General features: G+C 44.2%; 1 protein-coding gene across 3 annotated transcripts in view; it reads right to left on the bottom strand.

Moving 5' to 3' along the window:
- Positions 1-24,165, bottom strand: part of LOC127578611 (IQ motif and SEC7 domain-containing protein 3-like) — a 288,463-nt gene that overhangs the window by 87,959 nt on the left and 176,339 nt on the right. For all 3 annotated transcript variants that reach the window (XM_052030780.1, XM_052030781.1, XM_052030782.1), the window contains exon 4: positions 3,588-4,672. In XM_052030780.1, coding sequence (XP_051886740.1) covers positions 3,588-4,672 — 1,085 coding nt within the window. The remainder of the gene's footprint in view (positions 1-3,587; positions 4,673-24,165) is intronic.

The following is a 24,165-nucleotide window of genomic DNA, read 5'->3' as shown; positions in this document are numbered from 1 at the left end:
AGCTTCTTCAGTGTTTTTGAAGCTGCACTCATCCAAGCAACTGGGGAGTATTCCATCACATTTCTAATTTGAGCATTGTCAATGCTGGATAGGCTTTGGTAGTTAGAAGGCAAGTTACTTGCCACAGGATTCCTAGTCTCTGACCTGCTCTTATGACCACATTAATTGAAGGTATCAGATGTTTTCTATGTTGAATAGTAGCTCCCTCAGGATGAGTTCATTCTAATCTAATGGGAAGATTCAGATGGCTTATTATAAGGAAAAACCCACATTGTCATCTTTCTCTCTTTACTGCAGCTTGAAGCCTCACTAACAGGTCCCCAGACAATGGCAGGAATAAAGGGAAAATCAGCACTGGTTGATAAGTACAGTGAACTGATAAATAAGTTCCTTGGTCAATTTTTCTTAATGAATTCAGAAACATATTAAAAAAGAATCTGTTATAAATATTATGAAAATTTTCCACTAAAATCAATTTTTCAACAATCAGCTCAAGTAATATTATTTGCTTAAACAAACACTTATTTCAGATTAGCCACAAAGCAGCAAAGAATGACGAAATAAAGTTCACACAGTAATTCTCAGATAACTTGTCTTGAACAGTGTAATAATATAGTTTACTTTATATCCCTGCAGTGTCCATTTAACAAAGAGCAAGAATAAGTAAAAAAAAACATATACTGTAAAGTTAGAAATAAAACCATATTTTCAAGATCCATTTATCAAGATAAACTGTCAATATTGCAGCAGCTCAGTAATGATTGTGTTGGACTTGCACTAAGTAATGCTTCGTCAAACTGATTGCATTGGACAGGTCTATTTGCTGCTTATTTTCTTTTATTAACTTGCTTTATGTTTGTGCAGTGTTTCTGTGCCAGGATTATGAATAGATTATTAACATTATGCACTTGTTTGCCAAATGAATCTTTTTATTTTCACTGTACCCTGGTAACCCATTTGCATGTTGAACAGGTGGTAAGGGAGCTTTAAAAGGTAAATTGAAACAAGGCCCAATAGATGGTGACAGTCTATTAGCTACGAATAATGGAAGCTTAGAATGACATGATAAAAGCACATTTTCCGACTATGAACTGACAGCAGGAACTCTCATCCACCAAAATTGTTAACTCACTGCCCATACATTTCTGCCCATTTACTTCATTGGATGGAAAATTGTAGGAAACATCTGCTTAAAAATATTCTGATTCATGTCAGAGCCAAGGTTACATAGAGTTTCTCTAAAATAGTGTAACTTTTCTTAGTTCACTTCAGAGATGTGAGCTTCACCAGCATTTATTAGCCATCCACAATTGTCTTGAGAAGGTGGTACCGCAGGCAAATTTGAAAAGATATTGCAAAAGTGATGTTGGGCAGGGTGTTGGAGGATTTTGACCTAGTGATGATGACTAGTAGTATATTCCCAAGTTAGTGTGGAGAGACACGTGGAGGGCAGCTTGTAGATGGTGGGGTTTCCATGCACCTGTTGCAGCTGGGCCTCCAGGTGAATGGGTCGCAAACTTGGGATGGTGAATGGGTTGGTCGGGGAGTGCGGGGAGGCAGTCCAAAATTAACTTGGGGTCCATGAGACTTCAATACTTTTGAGATAATTTAGATAGAAACTAAAAATAACTACTACCAAAGAAAAAGATATTAAACGTGCTACCTGGTTGACCATGGGACTGCTGAAAGTCTTCAGAAATCCCCAGAATTGCCCCAATTCCTTTAAAGGAAGAACCTTTAATGGCAACAGGCATTTATGGGAGTGTTTGGTGTGAACACATTTAATGAGTTTGAATAAGTGGGAGGTTTCATTCAAAAAGATTGAGAACCACTATCCTAGGTGATAAAGTCAGTAAATTGCTGGTGAGGAGCTCTGGCTCCTAATCCACAAGCCCAAAATTCTCATTGCAATCAATTGGGTATCAGATTCTAAATTAGGTCTGAGCTGGTGTGTAGTCCGAGTGGCAATTCCCCAACATAATGCTGTGGAATCCTATCAAAACTGGACTCCATCATTGGGAACCAGCCAGCATAGTGGTAGATGTGATGCCATCTATCCTTGAATGCATATGGAAGTCCAAGATTTATTGAAGTTTAAGTGGCTGAATGCTGGTGGCTCTGATTGGCATGTTGTGCACTAACTTTCTAGCAAAGCAATGTGAAAATTTTGATCCACACAATGAATTTCAAATCTGACAGGAATACAGTCACATCCCACTGCTCCACCAGAGAAATTGATGCAATTCATATGCAGTATTCCCTACCTGCCTTTAAAATACTGAAAGTGAATATGTGGTTCATTAGTACGTTATAGAAAAGAGATGTCTATATACTTATTAATGTACTTCAACCCTTTTTAACCAGGTTGAAAACGGAATATAAGCAGCATAGAAGCAGACTTTTTAAATAGAACTCATTATCCAGTTTCTACACCAGTGAAATCAGGGATAAGGACAGCTGCCATTGACTTACTGTTTCTTTTTAAGATGTTTGGCATTATAGCCCAGTGACATCAATGGAGCAGTTGAAAAATGTATGCTTGAATTTGTTAACAGCTGTAAAGCATAAACACGATAAAAAGGAACCCTTTCAAATAGCTTTGGGATTGAAAAAAAAATTCAGTCGAATACCCTTCCAGTTTGAATGTGTAGTGTTTGGGGAGTCACAAAGTTATGCTAAATTAGAGGTAAGAAAATATGATAAAGCAATTTATTTGTAATAGAGCAAGGAGAAGATACATTGGTGAAAATAAAGAAATGTGCAAGAAGTTCAAAATCATTAAAAAAATAAGGAATGCACTTAAATTTTACCACAGCATAAGAAAGGGATGGAAAAATTATGATAAAATGAAAAGAAAACATTGCAATGAAATAGAAGATGACCAGGAGGCTGACTACCTGTATGGGCAGCATTCAGTGTGTGTGTTCACCATGAAGCACTGCCATTGTTCCCAACAAGTTTAGCAGGGTCAATACAGAATAACCCATTTAAATATTTTTATTGTGTGTCTGTGCTGCTATGTCATCATAAACCACAGGCACCTGGGAAGGAAACGGGCAGAATCCAACCACTAGATCTTCCAGCCTTTTAATTGGGTTCACTGACTCATTGTGAATGGGCGTCAATTTTTGTATAAAACCAGGCTGAGGGGTCCAGGATGATACCTGGGACGGGACGGGTCCCCGTCTGCCTCGGGGTAAGTTGTCTTTCTCTTGTCAAACAGGTGGATTTGCAGTCCAAGTAAGGTAAAGCTCAGGTTAGGAAACCCAATCTCTTCTGAGGAGATATCCATGTTTGAGGCTGATGAAGGATGAGACTCCCTCACCAGGCTGCAACTTAATTCTCTGGCCTACCTGTGTGATTTATAACAGAGGCCTACCAAAAACCCCATGGAGGTTTCGGGGCTGTGAAATGGAGAGAAAAACAACAGCAGAATTTTTTGCAACTGGACAAATTGCAATTCAAAACACCCGCTTCAGTTGAGTGTAAAAGGAGATTTTACCATCCCCCTACATGCTCCCCGTGCCTAGATAATATCATCCTCACGAGTTTCCCTGGACAAAACCCTGCATTTGTTTCTTACTTACACATTGAACAGATTGAGGCCGATGCGGTAGAGGCGTTTGCGGATGATGTCGGTGGAGAGGGTCGGTGACTTGCAGCTGCTTGGATTTTCGCAGTGGTACCTGGGCATACTCAATATCATGGCATGCAGGGCTTCTTTGGAAGAGACCTCTGATGGAGACTTAGCAGAGATGGAAGTTGTGCTGCCGCTGCTGAGTTGTTCCGTGTTATACAAGCGATTGGATTCCAATGGATTTTCCTGCATGATCCCATTGTTGTGATCAATTTGAATTTTCTGCATTGTGATTTGACCCTGTCCCATCAATCCCCCTCCAAGTCCATTCGAGTTGATATTGACATTGAGTTCTGTGAAAGGGTGATTGTTCGGAATCAGTGTCTGTCCCTGTTCTGAAGAAGCATTTGGGGATCGTTTGTCCTCCTCTTCCCCTGGACCATGATCATCTTTTGTTGCAGCACTCTGCTCAGGTTCTGACTGAGCATTCTCACAGTTCGCCATGGCAACCGATGCAGATTCCAGTACTGAGGAAACAGACATGTTTTTGTTTTCAATGTGGAAGGTGACATCCCTGAAAGCCATCATTAGTGTACTGCTACTGTGTGCAAGGCCCTCATCCAGCCCGCCATCATTGCTCTCTTGTCCTGTTTTCTCCATCTCAGCTGCTGTTCCTTCCTGCATTGAGCTACTGCTGAAGGTCTCTGTGAATTGGTAAGTACTGCCATCTTGCAGTGAGCACATTGTTTTCAAGCTCCATGAGCTGAGAGCATCATCGATCGACTTAGCCAGCGACTTAACCTGCTCCGTGAAGGAGTCCTCGAGCTCAGTCAGAGCACCGCTGATACTCGCAGGCAAGGATGGCGACCGCACTAGGGGAATTCCTGCAAAGTTATACCCCTCCATTAAGCTCTCGGCATTCTGTAACCTGACCTTCCGCAAAGAAATGCGCCTGGGCATGCGGCTTTCCAGTAAGGAATTCCGAATCTTTTCAAAGTTCTTGCTGAGTTGGTACTGACGGAAAGCTGTCTGGATGGTGCAGGCAGCCCGGCGAGATACCAAATGGCCTCCATATTTATGTTCCAGCATTTCAATCTGAAACAGGAGAGATATGGAACATCAGATGCCATTCTGACTGTAGCTATCCACATACAAAAACTTAAATGAAGAAGATATGATTCCTCTGTATTAAATCAATGCTTGGCTAATGCCATAGAACACCCTATCCTATGGTTGGAGTTATTCCACACATTATTTATCTTACCTGGGAAAGGTGTGAATCTCAAAGAAAACTGGCTTCCCTGTGATAGGTTATAACTGAACTATGCTCCAACTCCATTGTCTTAAAATGATAGAACACTACACAGCTGCACTGCAACCTTGCACGTTTGTACAGTAGTCTGCAACTACAACTTTCTAGGGACCTCCATGGTTGTCAGGTCTACGACCCCACCCCTCCACATGGGCATTGCAATCTCCAGCCTGACTGAGGATTGTCATTTCCTGCAAGCAGGATCACAGGCAGAGATGGGCAGCATTTCCTTTGTTTTGTTTCTACTGAATAATTGAATTGGAAAGAAAAATAATAGGGATAAGGCCAGATATTAAAGAAAAGGAGGTGTAAAAGGGAAAAAACGAATGCAGTACATTCAGACAGTCAACTTGGCTCAAGTGGTAGCACCTGTCCTGTATCAGAGAGATCTTGGGTTTAGGCCCAGTTCTAGGATTTTTGTACAAGTCCTGGATAATATGTCTGTGTAGTATGAGGGAGTGCCCTGGCAGACAGCCGGCATGGACACAATAGGCCAAATGGCTTCCTTTGGTGCTGTAACCATTCTGAGATTCTATGATCTTAACGTTGTTTGTGAGGCATCGTTGAGCAGAAATATTTGCCTGCACAACAATGTCTAAATTTCCAAATTGTGTCCATTTCTTTATAACGCTTTGGGATAGCCTAAACATGAGACATGAAGCATAAGGATAAATTCTTTCTTTATAATGGTACAGGCCATCACCATATCTCATGCTGCCTCACAGGGTGTTGCTTCTAACGCTGTTTTTTCCATTACCTACACAGCTCACAAATCATACCTGGGATCTGCTGTAATAGTAAAGTAAGATGCTGGGATTATATTCTGATGCTCCAGGACTAAGCTCCAGCTTTTTTGTTACTTATTTATAAAGTAGAAAAAGCCTGTGGGGAGATAAGAATTTGATTCACTCAGCGACTTGTTATGATCTGATATGATTTGACTGAAAGGGTTATGGAAACAGAATCAATAGCAACTTTCAAAAGGAGTTGGATAAATACTCATAAAGGATATGTTTTCAGAGCTCTGTGGAAATAGCAGGCAAGTGGAATTAAATAGGTAGCTCTTGCAGAGAGCCAGGAGATGCAGGATGAACTGAATGGCCTCCCTCCATTCAATCCTTGTGTATAAGACAACTATCACCATTACCAGTAAGTCAGAAATCCCTGTAAATAGCTGTGGTGCAAAAGCAGCACATAAACTCTCACTAATTCCATTTTCTCCAGCAGTAACAATAGAAGAAGCATGTTCATTCCTTTCCCTAAATAATGGAGAGCTGCAGGCTGGATTCCTGCATAAAGTTCAGAACAAGTGGGCTTGTCTTTGTGACTAACCAACTGAATAGATCCAAATGGTTCATTTGTTGGAGTATAGTCTGAAATCCAGAGTCCTGACCCAGCTGTAAATTCTCTGTCATTGATGTTGTCTGAACTTACAGGATCAGGGGAGGTTTCCAAACATCAATGTTCTCGTCAGGCACCTATGCCAAGTTGGTGTAACTTAACCACCTGCCAGAACAGGAAAAGGCACAGAAACAGGGCTGGCCAACTGGTTCATTTCATACTGTGTGCTGTAGCTACAGATTCGGTGAGGATTGGTTCTTCGCCCACGTTGTCTGTTCCTTGTGCTTTGAGCCAGGCCCACAACTGTTGGGCAGCCAGCTGGTACACCTCGTCATTTGGCTTCTCATTGGTTATCAGTCAGGTCTCTTTCACCAACACCCAAGGGAATCAGAGGACTTTTCCTCTCCAATGCAACCCATAGCCCCTGTATGCACAATGCCCCATCCCACCACTACTACCCACCTCCCCAGCCTTGGCCTATTTGATACATAGGGTTCAGAGCGGGGATGCTGTCACTTCAAACCAGAATCCGCAGAAATTAGCACTGGGGTCTGAGAACTGGACATCCTAATTCCAGGCTGATTTGTGAGCTTTGAACCATACTCCTGCCCAACTTGCAGCAGAAGTGCTTTGGTCGGCATTACTAGGACCTGTATGAATCAGCCACATGGATTGTGGCGAATTATGGACCTCAGATGGCTTAACGTGAGCAGTGCAGCATTAGCATTTGGTTCCTAAGCTCAGGGGGGATAAAAAGAGTGCCTGTTCAGTGATCCCTGCTGGAAGCTGCATGTGTGGGGACAACAGGTGAAGAACAGACTCAGCTGTGACATCAGCCTCGGTCAAAATCATGTCTCAGCAGCTGGCCTCAAGGAAGTGGATCATGAAGGAATTGCCTTCAGGAGAGGGGAGAAGAAAGGCTAAATAAATTACTGAAACTCACTTTCATCTCAATCAGTATGCAGCAAAGGACCAGAATTTGTTGCAACTGGCAATGGATACTATATGTTAAAATGTCACACTCCCCAACCTCTGAAACGAAACAAAGGTATGCTGGGAAACAGGTGAGATTCCATTGCAGGGAGCTCAATGGCAAATCAGAAGCATCACAGCCTGCAGAAAATCCTCCTAATTGAATTATAGTTGAAGGGTTTAATAGCAGGGTTACCTGAGCAGGGAGATTTGAAGCACTGAAATTACGTTGGTTTTTGAGCAAAATAAATCTACCAGCAACTCATTAGCCAGAAATCCTTTGCTTTCCTAAATATAAAATAATATTTACCACTGTAGGCCTCTCTTTTTGTATTAATTACTTTGTTGAAAATAACATTCAACCTTACAACTGATCAAAAAACCCTAGGACCAGACTTGACACACACTTCAGTTATTTTTGCAGGAATGTATCTTTATAAATTTATATCCAGCAAAATATAATAATAATCAAAAATTGGAATAAATATTGAATTACTTGAACTGGAAAAAAAAGTCAACACATGAACTGAATTAACCGAAAGGTTAGAGTGAAAAAAATTTTTTGATGACTTTAAAAAACTGTACAAGTTGTCAAAGCTCAGATAGGAGACATTTCTCTTTGGACAGGAACGTTGGTTTCCATTCTTACAAAAAAAGGTCCTAGTAAAGAAATAGCAGGAAATAGAAGTGGTGAATTATTCTCATTTCTCCTTTAAACTCACAAAACCGACCTCCCCTTTAACCTCTGAAAGTTAATATATTGTCTGGTCGCCAAACATTGTATTAAAGTACTGACCAGTGAATTAAAAGAATGAGTGAATTAACTCTAGGGACTGAGGGATTTTTTTGTTTCCTTACCTCTGGACCAAAGCCAAAGGCACCTCCTGCCGTGTTGCCAGATTTTAAATCTTTCATGTTTTTATGTTGCTTAAATTAATTAAGAATATTCCTGGCTTTAAAAGGAGTGAACTGCACATTAACCCTTCTTTTTGAGCAAAAGAGAAAGTAATTGATTCACTTGTTTAATTCTGTGAAGTGTTTTATGTAATGATTAATCTCACACTAAGTTAGTAAGCCCACCTGCTTCATTTGTTAACAGCCTAAGAGGCAACAGTGCTTGCATTGACTTTAGTTCAGCAAACTCACTCACCATCAAGAGCAGAGCTATCATATCAGAATACAAGATTTCATAGGAAAACAATGAAAGAATTTACATTAACATTATGAATAATCACCATGATAGAAATTACAGGGCTTTATTTCAAACATTCTGCATCCCTCTCTACCTTCAATATTCCCCTTAAAAAATACTCCAACAAATCCTTGGCTGCCTCCTCTTGTTTCCCTCCTCCTGGGGTTTGGTGACAAAGTATCTTGGAGTTTCATTATGGTAAAGAGGCTGGAAAATTGCAGGTTGATGTTATTGAATGGCTTTAAGACAATATTCTCACCGACAGCTTCAGATGATCTCCAGCTGGGAGATTGAAGTTTGCATGGTTTAGCAGCTTCATATTACCATATTGATGTTGTTTCAGGTTTACAGACCTGTGGTTTTGTGCTCACAATTCATGCTCGCTTGTGCATTATTCTATTCCTCCCAACATTTTGAATATGTGGATAATATTTCCTTTCTTTCACATGTACCCTATCTTACTACTAAATTCACTGGTACTGTATAGGGATTTGAAAGCATGCCCTAAAATTATAGCTGCTTCTTCTGAGGCTGTCTGTTAGAAGTGATGTTGACTCACTTCCACTCCAGTTCACCAGATCCGGAGGTGGCTGCTGGCAGCAACGTGGGACCAACAGACTCTGCCACTGTTGGGGCAGGTGCTTGACAGGGTGGGCAGTGGGCTTGGCAGGTGGTGTCCTCCTTCTGCTGTTAACACTTGGCTTCTGGGTGTTCCCAGTGAATGGATTCAAGGTTCCTAATATCATCATGAATGCTTCTCCTTTCTGAATAGTTATGGGACAGGGATCCACATACATCAGTGGGTATGTTACATTTTTGTCAAGGAGGTTCTTGTCCAGCTGGTGCCCACTTGCTGTGACAAAACTCAGAATATCGCATCTGCTTCAGAACTCTGGTGTTCTCTCATGCAAATGACGTGAACTGCCCGTAGTAGCTGTCTGAGTGTAATTTGGGCCTCCATGCTGGGGATGTTGGCCTGGAAGAGGACACTGATGTTTGTTTGTTTATCTTTCCAGTGAATTTGGATGATTTTGTGGAGACAGCGATAGTGGTGTCTCTCCAGTGCTCAGAGGTGTCTGCTGCAGATAGTCCATGATTCATAGGTGCACAGGAGAGAAAGGATTATAGCTGGCTGGTAGACCAGGGCATTTGAACTGCATTTGAGGCCTTGATCTTCAAACATTTTTCTTCTGAGATGTGCTGGCACTCTGAAAGAGATGGTGAATTTCATCCTCAAAAATGGCCACTAAATCAGTAATGTTCCAGTGCCACTCAAACACAGGATTTGGGCATCCATTTTGCTTTTATTGCACTCAGTAACAGAGAGCAATGTTCAGGAGTCCTGTGCACCAGCTGAGTGTGAACTGCACAAGTTACTGTCATAACTTCCCTTCCTAAAAGGCTTCAACCACATCTGGAACTCACTCTACAGCTATCAGAGCACTCAGTGCAACCATGGCAAACCAGTCACTTTCCTCCAAGGTCAAGTTGCACCAGTAGGAAGGTCCTGTATGCCCAGGTTTTCTGGAGACATTCAAGGTCAGAAATGAAATTTAAATGGGAAGAAGTTGCTCGGAAGGTTAGTTCCAGGAACAACACCACTCAATCTGGCCCAGAGCTACAAGAAGTTTAATGATCTCACTTGCGTGGTGAGGCCCGAGTGCTCATCAACAAATTTCATTGATTAGCAACCACACTCAAAACAGCTCTAATTACCACACCTCACTGCTCAACTAACAATCTCCAGCAATCAACAGCCATAGCTAACATTCAGTTGTTCTACTTCATACTCAGAAGCTAATGATTAATCCAATCCTCACACAAATATTTTGCAGCTTGCACACTCCATCTATGGTATGAGATTCATCATTCTAGACACATCGCAATACATTAACATTATCTGTGTGTGTGTGTGTGTGTGTGTGTGTGTGTGTGTGTGTGTGTGTGTGTGTGTGTGTGTGTGTCTCTCTCTCTCTCTTGTGTAGCAAAAGATGGTGAGAAATCTCCAACTACAGTAGCAGCTTGCAGGCAGATGGCAGCTGTACCATGTCTACAGGTTACGTTCCTTTTAGGAGGCAGTGGTGGAGATCATAGGGTCTGCCATCAAGAAGATGGGGGAATTTTTCACATAGAGTGTGGTTGGAATTTGGAATCTGGAGTACACTGTCTGAGGAGGTGGTGAAGGCAGATACTCTCACAACACTTAAGAAACATCTCTGGACCAACACTTGAATTGCTAAGGCACAGAAGGCTATGGACCTAATGCTGATAAATGGATTAGTATCAGTGGGTGCAATAGTCAGAATAGACAAGGTGGGCCAAAGGGCCTGTTTCATCGCTATACCATCCTGTGATTCAATGACTCCAAGATCATGGCTAGAGCAGAGAGAAGTTCATGAAAGTTGATGGTTTGCTCATATTTCCCTCCCCTCAGGGCTTACTGACTTGGATGGTTTGAACATTTGCCTCCTAATGCCCAACTCCCTCTCAATGAGTATATGCTTCTCAACCTAGATCCACAAAAACTCACAGCTGGCCTGGGCCCAGTAGCTGAGCCTCCAGAAACAGAAGAGGAAAACATCACATCACTCGGGGCACACACAGGAATTGAAATGGGACCTTTTTTTGGAGAGGGATGTTAAGCACTCACATATTACACCCATACACAATATTACTGTGCTTTATGATTTGTAGGGGAGCTACAAATCATTCATAGTAAGATTGTGCCCTGCCCACTTGTACACATACCAAGCCATCATTCCATCTGACTCTTCAGCCACAAGCTTGGATATCAGCAGTCCACCAGTAGTAGTGTAGAGCAGGATCTCTCCGTGTGTATCATCAGGCATGTGTGGTCTGAAACCATGCCAAGACAATTGGTTAGCTTGTGTGCCAGCTCCACACATGGTGAGGGCACACATTAGTTCTGCTTTAGAGGAGTCAGTAGGTGTCAGCATGGTGAATTCAATGTCATCATGGTGTTTTCTAATTATTTGTAATTATTGATGGAAGCTGGGAGGTCAGGATGCAATGATTGTACCTAATTGTCATTGAGGGTATTGAGGAGGCACCTTCCTGACCCACTGAGGTGCTCCTGATAAAGGAATTCCCATTGAACTGCACATGAGCTACTCAACATTTTGAAGAAAGAACCAATGAAGAAAAGTGATACAATCCCTTCCATTTTGCAGGTGGTGGATTATGCATGTAGTTGCTGCCCTAATCTTTCAGGGTGGTAGAGGAGAAAGCCTTTTCAGTGTGACCACGAAGCCTTGACAAGTTGCTGATATCCATTTGGTAGATAGAATACATTGCAGCCAATGTGTCAATGGCAGACAGCAATGAATGTTGATGACAGTAAATCTGTTTGACGTATGAAGATGCTAATTTGTCCTGAACAAATTCAAGCTTCTTCAATGTCAATGGAGCTATACACTTGGAGGCAAGTAGAGAAATCTTTGCAACCCTGACTGTGCCTTACAAATGGCCCAAGCATGCAACACAGACAAAGGTCCTTTGGCCCACTGAGTCTAATCATCAAGCACCCAGTTATATTGATCTTACACTAATCCCATTTTGTTCTCCCACATCTTCTCAACTCCACAAGATCATTCCACTCACTTACACATTAGGGACAATTTACCTACCAACCTAGGTCTTTGTGAAGTCAGTAGTTCAGTATGTGCCTAGCTGTAAAATACACAACTTCTGAGGAGCTCTTGCAGCCACAATAACCATGTGCCTGGAATAGTTCAGTTTTTTGTTGATGGTGATGTCAAGGTGTTGATAGTGGATGAATGACAGCATTAATGCCTTTAAAAACATGGAAGAAATGTGATAGTTTGATAACAAAATACCAAATAATTAAGGATTACTTTAAAAACCACAAGTGTCGGCCTTCTTCCTGCTGGTCAGATACATGTAGGACCCTTGTGTGTTACATGCAAATACAGGACCCAGTGTGGCAGGGCAGGTCTCAGGGCAAGGCAACACTGCACAGGTATTAACTTTGCCACTGTATAGTTGAGGCTTGTGCCAAACACATGGCTCAATGTTCCAAGTAGCACAAGGCAAGCTTTAATGTTGCTGTAAGAATTGTGAATTATGATCAAAATACGCACCAATGAAGAGGAGTGGGCAAAGCACATTAGTAACACATGAATGAATTTCTATCCTTCCGTGTAGATAGACTGCAGTGTCTTTCACAGCGCTGCAGGAGAAGATATGGCAACGGAATCAGCCTAGATTAGAGAGCTCATAACTCACCTCTCCTGTATCACAACTCAGCATTTATTGTAGCCATAAAAAGAGTGGCTTGTAGCGATGAGCTACGCACTGAGCGAGGAATAACGACACATAGTCGGTGGGTTGAACTCGAGACTGGTTTATTCGAATCTTACCGCGCTGGCTTTTAAGCAGATAAGTTCCCGCACTCGACACGCGGCGATGACATCAGAGGTGCGCCAACCGAACCTCTTCCCACGCGTGGGCTTTCTCCCCTTGCTGTTGAAGAAGAAGAAGGCTCAGTGCCATTTTGTGGCTGACCTGTCTGCCGACATGCACGCCAACTTTTGAGCCAGTTCGCTTGCGTCAAAGGTGGGTCGCCACATAACCCCCGCCCCCCCCCTCCCACCCCAGAACCGGTGATAAACCTCCAAAGTCCACAGTCTGATCAGTCGCTATTTGGGCGGTCTGCCTCTGCACCGTGGAGCCTGAACCTCGACTGGCTGCGCCAAGTCTACATGGGCTGGTTTGAGCCGGTTCACCGTGAAAACCTCCTCTTCCCCCCAATGTCTAGAACGTACATGGACCCGTTGTTCCTGAGTACCTTGAACGGCCCCTCGTACAGCTGCTGTAGCGGTGTCCGGTGTGCGCCCCTCCATACAAATACAAACTTACAGTCCTGCAGGTCTTTGTGTATGCAGGTGGGGATCTGTCCATGACGTGAAGTCGGTACGGGGGCCAGGTTGCCGAGCCTCTCGCGTAGTCTGTCCAGGACTGCCGCGGGTTCTTCCTCTTGCCCCCTTGGGGCTGGTAGGAACTCTTCTGGGACGACCAGGGGTGCGCCGTACACCAGCTCGGCTGACAAGGTGTGCAGATCCTCTTTGGGTGCTGCGTGGATTCCGAGCAGGACCCAGGGGAGCTCGTCCACCCAGTTAGGCCCTTTCAGGCGGGCCATGAGAGCCAATTTCAAGTGACGGTGGAAACATTCCACTAGTCCATTCGACTGTGGGTGGTAGGCAGTAGTGTGGTGTAACCGTGCTCCCAACAGGCTGGCCGCGGCCGACCACAGGCTGGAGGTGAACTGGGCGCCTCTGTCAGAGGTAATGTGGGCCGATACCCCGAAGCGTGCTACCCAGGTTGCGATCAGCGCTCGGGCGCAGGAATCGGCGGAGGTGTCAGCGAGTGGGGCCGCCTCTGGCCATCTCATGAACCGGTCTACCATAGTTAGGAGGTACCGCGCTCCTCTCGACACTGGCAGGGGCCCCACGATATCCACATGAATGTGGTCGAACCTCCGGTGGGTGGGTTCGAACTGCTGCGGCGGGGCTTTGGTGTGCCACTGCACCTTGGCTGCTTGACACTGCATGCACGTTTTGGCCCATTCACTGACCTGTCTGCGAAGGCCGTGCCACACAAACCTGCTGGAGACCACCCGGATGGTTGTCCTGATGGATGGGTGTGCCAAACCGTGCATGGAGTTGAAAACTCGCTGCCGCCAGGCTGCCGGGACGATGGGGCGAGGTTGGCCGGTAGCCACGTCACACAGGAGGGTCCTCCTACCTGGGCTTACTAGGAAGTCCTGCAGCTGCAAACCCGAGACTGCAGTCGCAAACCCGAGACTGCAGTCCTGTAGCTGGGCAACTCGTCATTTGCCTGCTGCGCCTCTGCTGGCGCTGCATAGTCCACCCCCTGGGACAGGGCCTGGATAGCTGGTCTGGAGAGTGCATCCGCCACGACGTTGTCCTTTCCTGAGACATGTTGGATGTCCGTCGTGTACTCGGAGATGTAGGACAGATGACGCCGCTGGCGGGCCGACCAGGGATCGGACACCTTCGTGAACGCGAAGCTCAACAATTTGTAGTCCGTGAACGCGGCGAACGGCCTGCCCTCTAAGAAATATCTGAAATGTCGGATGGCCAGATATAGTGCTAACAGCTCCCGGGTGAAAACACTGTACTTGAGTTCGGGTTGCCGCAGGTGCCTGCTGAAGAACGCCAGGGGTTGCCAGCGCCCCTCGATGAGTTGCTCCAGCACCCCACCGACTGCCATGTTGGACACGTCCACTGTGAGGGCGGTTGGAATGTCCGTTCTGGGGTGCACCAGCATCGCGGAGTCTGCCAAGGCTTCCTTGGCTTTGACGAAAGCAGCCGTGGCCTCTTCGTCCCAAGTAATGTCCTTGCCTTTACCCGACATCAGGGTGAACAAAGGGCACATGACACGGGCTGCTGAGGGGAGGAAACGGCGGTAGAAGTTGACCATACCCACAAACTCCTGCAAGCCTTTGACTGTTGGGCCGGGCAAAGTGGCGGATCGTGACTACCTTGGCGGGCAGGGGCGTTGCCCCGTCTTTGGTGATCCTGTGGCCCAGGAAGTCGATGGTGTTGAGTCCGAACTGGCATTTTGCCAGGTTGATCATGAGGCCAAAATCACTCAGGTGGGAGTAGAGCTGGCGGAGGTGAGACGGATGCTCCTGATGATTTCTGCTGGCTATGAGGACATCGTCCAAATAGATGAACGTGAAGACCAGGTCGCGTCCCACTGCATCCATTAGCCGCTGGAACATCTGTGCGGCATTCTTCAGGCCGAACGGCATTCGGAGGAACTCAAACAGGCCAAATAGGGTAATGAGTGCTGTCTTGGGGATGTCTTCAGCGTGTACTGGGATTTGATGGTATCCCCAGACGAGGTCCACCTTGGAAAAGACGCTTGCCTGGTGCAGGTTTTCTGCAAAGTCGTGTATGTGCAGCAGCGGGTAGCAGTCTGGGGTTGTAGCCTTGTTCAGTCGACGGTAGTCGCCGCATGGTCTCCAGCCCCCGGCTGCTTTGGGCACCATGTGTAGGGGGGAAGCCCATGGGCTGTCTGACCTCCGTACGATCCCCAATTCCTCCATCCTCTTGAACTCCTCCTTCGCTAGGCGGAGCTTGTCCGGGGGAAGCCGTCATGTGCGGGTGTGGAGGGGTGGTCCCTCGGTGGGAATGTGGTGCTGTACTCAGTGTCTGGGTATGGCTGCCGTGAACTGCAGTGCCAGAACCGATGGGACATCTGCCAGGATTCTGGTGAATTTGTTGTCCGACAGCATGACGGAGTCCAGGTGTGGGGCTGGCAACTTGGCTTTGCCCAAAGAGAACGTCTGGAAAGTCATGGCATGGACCAGCCTTCTCCCGTGCAAGTTGACCAGTAGGCTGTGAGCTCACAAGAAGTCTGCCCCCAGGAGTGGTTGGGCCGTGGCGGCCAGTGTGAAGTCCCATGTGAACCAGCTGGCGCCGAACTGCAGCTGCACTGTGCGGGTGCCGTAGGTGCGTATCGTGCTGCCGTTTGCGGCCCTCAGGGTGGGTCCCAGCTCCCTGTTGCGGGTGTCGTACCCCGTCGGGGGTAAGAAACTGATTTCCACTCCGATGTCGACCAAGAAGTGGCATCCTGACTGTTTGTCCCAGACGTACAAGAGGCTGTCCTGGTGGCCAGCTGCCGTAGCCATTAGCAGTGGCTGGCCTTGGCGTTTCCCAAGAACTCGCAGGGTGGGCGACACTGGTGGGCTTCTGCACCCCACCGCTGGTGGTAGAAACACCACTGTACAGTGGCCTCCTCACTCCTGCCTCTGGGTTGTGTGCGCTCCGTTGCCGGGCCTGGTCTGTCCTGGCGTTGGGCACGTGGCTTGGTAATCTGGCCAACGGACGTCCCGCTTTCCTTCTTGGCCTTCCACAGCACGTCTGCCTGGGCCACTGCCTTCCGGGGGGGTCACTGAAATCTGCATCGGCCAGTAGCAGATGTATGTCCTTGGGCAGTTGCTCTAGGAACGCCTGCTCGAACATGAGGCAGGGCTTGTGTCCGTCAGCCAGGGCCAGCATCTTGTTCATTAATGCTGATGGCGGCCGGTCCCCCAAACCGTCCAGGTGCAGCAAGTGGGCATCGCGATCCCGTCGTGAGAGGCCGAAGGTCCGTATGAGCAGCGCTTTGAATGCTGCATACTTGCCTTCCTCTGGGGGTGACTGTATGAAATCCTCAACCTGGGCGGCTGTCTCCTGGTCAAGGGAGCTCACCACATAATAGTAACGCGTGGAATCAGAAGATATCTGCCGAACCTGGAACTGGGCCTCTGCTTGGTCAAACCACAGCCGTGGTCGCAGCATCCAGAAGGGTGGCAGTTTCAGCGAAACTGCATGAACGGATGAAGAGTCGATTATTTTCGGTCCAAATCCTGTTTGGACCGTCGGGGTCACCAATGTAGCGAGCTACGCACTGAGCTAGGAATAACGACACGTAGTCGGTGGGTTGAACTCGAGACTGGTTTATTCGAATCTTGCCGCGCTGGCTTTTAAGCAGATAAGTTCCCGCGCTCAACGCGCGGCGATGACGTCAGAGGTGCGCCAACCGAACCTCTTCCCACGCGCGGGCTTTCTCCCCTCGCTGTTGAAGAAGAAGGCCCGGCGCCACTTTGTGGCTGGCCTGTCTGCCGATGCACACGCCGACTTCGGAGCCGGTTCGCTTGCGTCGAAGGTGGGTTGCCACAGGCTCATGCTGTACAACATGTCCCTTTATTTATTGCTGTTTTGCCTCTGAAACTAAGAGTCCTAGGTTGAAGGACCACAGGTTAAAGACTCTTACAGTTTTGGAAGGGAGCAATTTCAGCTTACTTTTCCTTCACAAAACTGGTCCAGACTCCTTTCCATGATTTATACAATAAATACGACGTTACAAAACTCAAACTGTATGGTACAACATGATGATCCAAAGATCTTTTCGCTTTATGACCTGGGGTAAAATCCAGCCTTGCAGAGAGGATGAAGGTCTTCTCTTCCTGCTGCCTATGTGGATTGAGTCTTACACAGCTTCAGACTAGGTCCGAGTAAATACGGGAAATGTTACGGTAACTCAGAAAATGATGTTTTGATAAGATTGGAGCTAAAGCACATTGACGTAATTGTTTTCCAGTTGTCAAGTGAGTTCTAAACATGAAATCATAAATCTGTACTAGCAGAAAACATGAGTTAAAGAAATCATCACAATAAAGCTGCCTACAACAAAATACGTATTAATCAAAGAAGTGTGAGTTCTTGATCAAGACATTGAAGTTGATGGATTGTACCTCCTTCCTAAAACAAGAAGATTGAAGTTTGTCTACTACTCTGTCCTCATCTTGATTTTGAGTCAGCATCCTAGATGGAGCTCATGCCTGATGTGGGGCAGGCTCTAGGTGGGATCATAGAGAATCCCCACTGCCAATTTGGAAAATGTCAGTGGTGCCACAGAAGAAGTATTGCTGTTGTATCAGTGAGGAAGAGGAAACCAGCTTAAATAAGTCAGAATAGCACCTATCGCTAGCCATCTGACAATGCACTGAACTTTGCTTCTGAAATTCTGAACCATTGATGTTTGTGAAAGTATATTTTGGAAATAGAGCACAACTCGGATATGTGATGATAAATGTGTGTTCAGCACAAACGATTGAGAAGAGATCTCTACTCTGGTGAATTTAGAATAGCAACAGAAATACCAGCAGAATTCCAGGTTCATGTTGCATTGTGCTGGTTATTTCACCCAAGACCTAGGGGTGCTGAGATTAAGATGAATGGATGAAGAAAGCCAGAGCCAGAGAAAGAATGATCAAATGTTAAACAAACAAATAAAACAAATAACAGACACACATAAACGATTGGTTTCACAGAGCTGGGCCTTGATATGACCTACAACTAATGTTGCAGCTTAATATTAGAACAGATGCACTAGAGCAGATTTTCTGATTACTTTTGCTTGATAATGTGGATGCAACCAAGGGGAAAAGAAGTGGAGGACTATTGTGCCAACACTTTAACCATTTAATGCATTGCCCAGTTTTCCAGCTGGGTCAGAATTTCCCAACAATTTTCCGTCAATAATGCTGAAATTAGCCACTTGTTTAGCTTCCTGTTCAATTTCTCAGCATCTGTAGTAAAGCAGGCAGAATTTTCTGTTATTGCTTTTATTTCTTTGCCATTTTCTATGTAGAGGTTAGCATAACACTATTACAGCACCAGCGATCGGGGTTCAATTCCCGCCGCTGTCTGTAAGGAGTTTCTATGTTCTCCAGGTAACTATGTGGGTTTCCTCCGAGTGCTCTGGTTTCCTCCGAGTGCTCTGGTTTCCTCCCACATTCCAAAGACATACGGGTTAATAGGTTAACATGGGTGTAATTGGGCAGCGTGGGCTCGTTAGGCTGGAAGGGCCTGTTACCGTGCTGTATCAATAAAGTTTTAAATTTTTAATTGTTCTGGCATTGCTTTCAGGGTTTTACTCCCTCATTCTTGGCGTGTGTGTGTGTTGATATTAATGGTTAAAGTTGGCCCTAAGCTTTGAACAGTGTACCATCTTTTAGAGATTTTGAGTGGGAGAGGGAACAAATGATTAGTTAACTGAGTTCCAATTCTGTCCCTGGAGTTACTGGCGATAAAATTTAATATGACAGTAGTTTAGCAAATTATCTGCCTGGGATTGAAACCAAGGGTTTTCCATTATTCCAAAATGACTAACTGAAGAATTGCAAGATGGGTAAAATGCAGGTAGGACAGGATTTCTTAAATCTCGACATCATCACAGGTAATTAAACCATTGGCGTGACTCGAGTTCAGAATGAGTGAATGTTAAACAAAAGAGAGATCATGGGCATAAAACAAACACAGGCATGACACAAATCGTGGAGGGATTTCAATATCAGGACTGGCACCATAAAAGTAAGATAGTTACTAATAAATCTAACAAAGAATCCAGGAAAACTTTTTTCACAAGAACATAAAGAGCTACTGCAAACAGTGCAGAGCAGAGCATAAATGCATTTGTAGTACTTCAAGTAAATGAGGGAAAAGAAATGCAAGTGTATGCTTGATAGAGATGGATGAAGAGGGATAACAGGAAGGGTGAATTAATTAGTTGGGTCAAATGGCCTGCCACGATAAAACAAATTCAATGTAATAAAAATGATGTACAAAGATAATGCCAACTACCTGAAATATTCAAAGGATACAACATGTTATAAATGGCATTGTTGCATTTGAATAATGGGGTACTAGCAAATGGATAGCATTGCTTATCTGATAAATGCAGCCATGAAAATAATTATTGACAATATAAGTATGTATGTTCACTGTACTGGGACAATGGAAGAATCCAATATAAAGCCTAATAGTAAAAAAAAGAGCTTGTCTGTATTGCATTAAAAAAATCAACTGCAGTCAAAAGATAAATAATCAGGATATAAACACAGCTGATTAGCAGTTTACACGTAGTTGGAATCTAGAGGGACATGTGCGTTCCAATATTTTACTATGAATGATAGAGTATAAATGGACACACAAAAGGGGCTTGACTGTGGCAGTCGTCCAATTTGTTAAACCCTCCTACAGTCACTCAGTGATTAAATGAATTGCACAATATAATAGTAAATTATACAGAATCAGAACAAGCAGAATTTCCATAACTAGTTTGTGCCCAAGTTACTGACAGCAGCTGGGTGGCAGTGAGCCATCTACTGTGAGATAGAAACTCACGCTCAGTAGGTTTAGCAAGATGTGCCTATATAGTATTATGTGCATGGAACTCGGCTTCTGAAATCCTGGTCTATTGAGCATCAAGGAGATGAATTTTGGAAGCAAAATGCAATGTACATACACAATTATAAAATTGTGTTTAGTACTAGCAACTGAGAACAAACTTCTGCTCCAATGAATGTAGAAGAGTAACAGACATACCAGTCAGGGAATTCCAGTCTCGAATGCACCTCAGCAATTTCTGATGAAAAGTGTATAAGTAAAATGGAACAGGATTGAATATGACGAGCTTTATGGTCAAATAGCATGTGAATATATTTTAGATTGTAAGAATTGTTAATTAAACACATGGCTTGTTGGCTGCTAATAACCATCACAACAGATTCTATAATTAATATTAGAGTGTGAGATAAAAATGAATTGTTTTTGTGTCTTTGTGTTTATTGCTATTGGCTACTTCAATTCTGTCACAACCTAGGGAAGGTGACATGGGAAGAAAAGATTGAAAATTATATTGAAAGGAATTACAATTTAAGGGAAGCCACAAGGTTCATCGGCTGTGCATTGACCTTTGAGAGAAACACCCACACAGAATCGCCTCATCTGCAGGTTAGCTTTTCTAGTGTATAAATTCTTTATATTCCCATTTATTATTTCTTGAGGAGCAGGTACTGATCACAAAGACTGCCATATCTCTAGAGAAATAAAGGCTTTCAGCAATACGTTCACAGCATGAAGATGAAAAAGCAACTCATTACACGATTTTCAATCATGATATTTTACACACTCTTACATTTATAAATCCATCAACAACTGTCAGAAAGTTATTGATGTCTTAAAAGAACACCAAAACAATAATACATCGAATATTCCAGATAAAGTGTGCTATCGTTTTAATCCTTCAACCTGGTACTGCATGATATCCTTATCTTGCCTCCAGCACTTGCTTTCTCATTTCTGTTTCTCAAGTGTCTTTTTGTGACTTCTGCCCTTTATTGTCATTGTAGCAAACTTTTATAGTGTTAGTGTTAGATTTATGGGAAGCCATTGCTAGTATTCATCACACTCAGTCCAAGTTTACTGCAACATGGGAACCATCGCCCATGTCCCACGGCCCTGCCTGTAATTGTAGGTGAAAGAAGCTGAATGATAACCTGTCTGGTTTCATCGTTGCATCTCACACTCAGGCCAAAGGAATCAGCAACCTGGTGCATTTTGTTGGGAAGGGGAAGGGAGAGTAGAAATGGGAAAATTTTTAAAAATAGTTGCAGTTCACCTATCAGACATAAAAAAACTATGATAAAATAATTGATACAATTTAGAATTGTGAGTGAGACAGAAAACATGGAGTCACAGGACCATATGTAGCAAATCCCATATAAACTAACTGTCTAAATTTGCACACATCTGCCTCCATTTCTAATGACAATACAACCAACACAAAAAGTGAGGGCCACAGAGAGAAGGAAATGATAAAAAATATTAAGCATTTCAAATTAATAGAATTTAGTTTTTAGATCTGTAGAAATTTATGAATACAGAGAATTAGTTAAAATGAATATGAAATGTATGCAATAGAATAAAATTAGTTTATTTTGCCTGGTTGCAAAATACCATTTCAAAATACATTGAACATTCCTATGTTTATCTCTCTCTGCAAAAGAAAGGAACATTTAAAAAGTTTCAGCACCTAATGCCAATGCTGTATATGCCAGTAACTAGAGTTATGGTGGGGGATCCATGAGATAAATGTGTCACAGGTGCTGAGGGTGCACTACATTGATGGTAATCTTCAGTGAGTTCTGCACTCTGGCCTCCTCTCCTCTTGGTGGCCGAACTCCAGCATGCAATCCCAGCCACAATTCTCATAGGCATATTACAAAATTAAATAATGGGATGATATTAATTTTCAATTGATGTTTAGTGAAGTATTTGTCTGACTATGTTTGTTTCCTTTCTTCATTGAACCTTACAAAATGACTTATACGAATCCCCCCCTTCCAGAAAGCTTCTGTCCTGTTCCTTAATTGTCCTGTATTAATCTGCAAATAATCCCCAAGGATCATGGGGGAGACCAGTGGCAGCAGGCTGGAAGAGAAGCTGTCATTTTCCCATGATAAGAGAAGGCTTTCATCTGAGAGAACATACCAGATTCATGTCCCATTGAGCCCTTACTCCAGGCAGCATCACAGTAATTCCAGTAATCTGTTGAAGGCTTGCGGTGGGGAAGGTACATGGTAGAAGCTTGTAAAGTAGGGGAGATTATGTGATGACAGCAAGTGAAGAGATCATTTTAACCTCCTCCAGACCTTTTACAGAAATGGCGTTGGAACCTTACCTCATACCTTCTCAATCCCACTTCTGAGGAAGTTTACTCGACCTTGTTCCTTCATATCTATCCCCATCCCATTTCTGCCATCTCCTCCATCTCCCACCCCTTCTTTCTCAATAATAGACTGTAACTCTCTAGTCTGCTAATCAAGTGAACGATACAGCAACAGAGTTGGAGATAGTTCATGCTACCTATAATCAATGCAAAGCATGAACTGGAAATGCCAAAAAAAAAGAAATTGATTTTTCAGTCAATTCATGCTCCACTTGACTGTGGAGTATCTAGAATAGAGAGCAACTTGGAACAGCCATTACCAAGCCCTTATTCAACAGTAGAGCTGGAACCCAGGAAAATCATCACATCTTGTGCCCTTTTTCACTTCCAAGGTCTTCATCCCACAGCTTCTCTAGATTTACAAGCAGCTGCCATCCCTTCACCTTCTTCCACCAAAACCTCTCAATGGATTACCAGGAGTACTGAAGACTCACCTTGAGGAATAAGAGGTCAAGGCCTGCCTGACCACAAAGAAGGTTCCTAACTTGCTTCATCCTTTCCACTTCCTCCTCCTTCTCCTTCTGCTTCTCAGCTACTTGCTGTACGTTCAGGTTAAGCCCTCATGAATGCCAAGGCTGTGCAGCACACAGCAGTCCACTAAGATCTACTCTACCATATACTCCAGGGCAGTCCAGACACTGCAATAACATTTAAAGCATGCCAGTGGTCTGCTCCACCACAGTTTGTGTGCTATGTGGCATTTGTTGTAGGCATACTGCCCAAGGGACTGTGGTTGGTACTGAATTCAGGAGCCGTGTCATCAGTGTTTGATCCTTGTCACCCAGAAGCAGACCTTTTGTTTTCTTTCAGCACAAGCGATGAATTGTTGTGCATACCTACAGCTTCTGTTACAAATCCCATGTCACAACTTGCTGCCATACGTGCTGATGAAATTCCAACTCCATCTCTTTCACTGACATCTGTTTGAAACTAAGCTAGAGAGCTGGATATTCATTCACACAAAACCAAATAAAGGGTGCTGTGCTTCTGAAAATCAGGTTAACCTGGAAAACGGTAATTTTGTGCACAATACTGTGCCTAATGACCATTTGTAAAATCTGCCTCCTTATCTATCAATGAAGCTTTGTTTTAGCATTTTTCTTTCAGGCATACAACTCCCCCAAATGATGTCAATCCTAGGGCGTAGTTCATATACAGTGAGATTTTCAGCCTGACTGGTCTGTAAATAGCAGTTCCCATTTACTCACAGAACAACCAGGTGTTACAAACAGTGCTTTTTCAGGATCAATGTTCAAACTGGATCTTGCAGCCTCAAATACAACTTTCCATGTGCTTTGACTGTTCTGGCACAGAAGTCAGGGCACAGTGACCTTCAGTCTCCTGGCCTCACCTGCAACAGATGATCTCTGTCGCATTTCACAGTTTATTGCTCACTGCTGCACTGGGAGGTCATTCAAACTCCCGGCTCCATCTTTGCTTCAGCCTGCAGGAGTAGAGAACTGTGAAAATTTGCAGCATATTAATAAGGGATGCTGTGCTGCAACTGACAATGCCACATCGGGAATTCCAACAATGCTGTTCTGTGAACTTCACAATTGAAGCTCTGAGAATTTATGAGGTTTACACAAACAGTGTTAGGGTGACCCACGATATAGTTTCAATCTCAGTAAAAGGGAGTAGAGT

The sequence above is a fragment of the Pristis pectinata genome, chromosome 15 (genome assembly GCF_009764475.1).
Source record: "Pristis pectinata isolate sPriPec2 chromosome 15, sPriPec2.1.pri, whole genome shotgun sequence".
Classification (NCBI taxonomy): Eukaryota; Metazoa; Chordata; class Chondrichthyes; order Rhinopristiformes; family Pristidae; genus Pristis; species Pristis pectinata.
The sequence above is the reverse complement of the archived record's forward strand: the minus strand, read 5'-3'. Positions and strand labels throughout refer to the sequence as shown.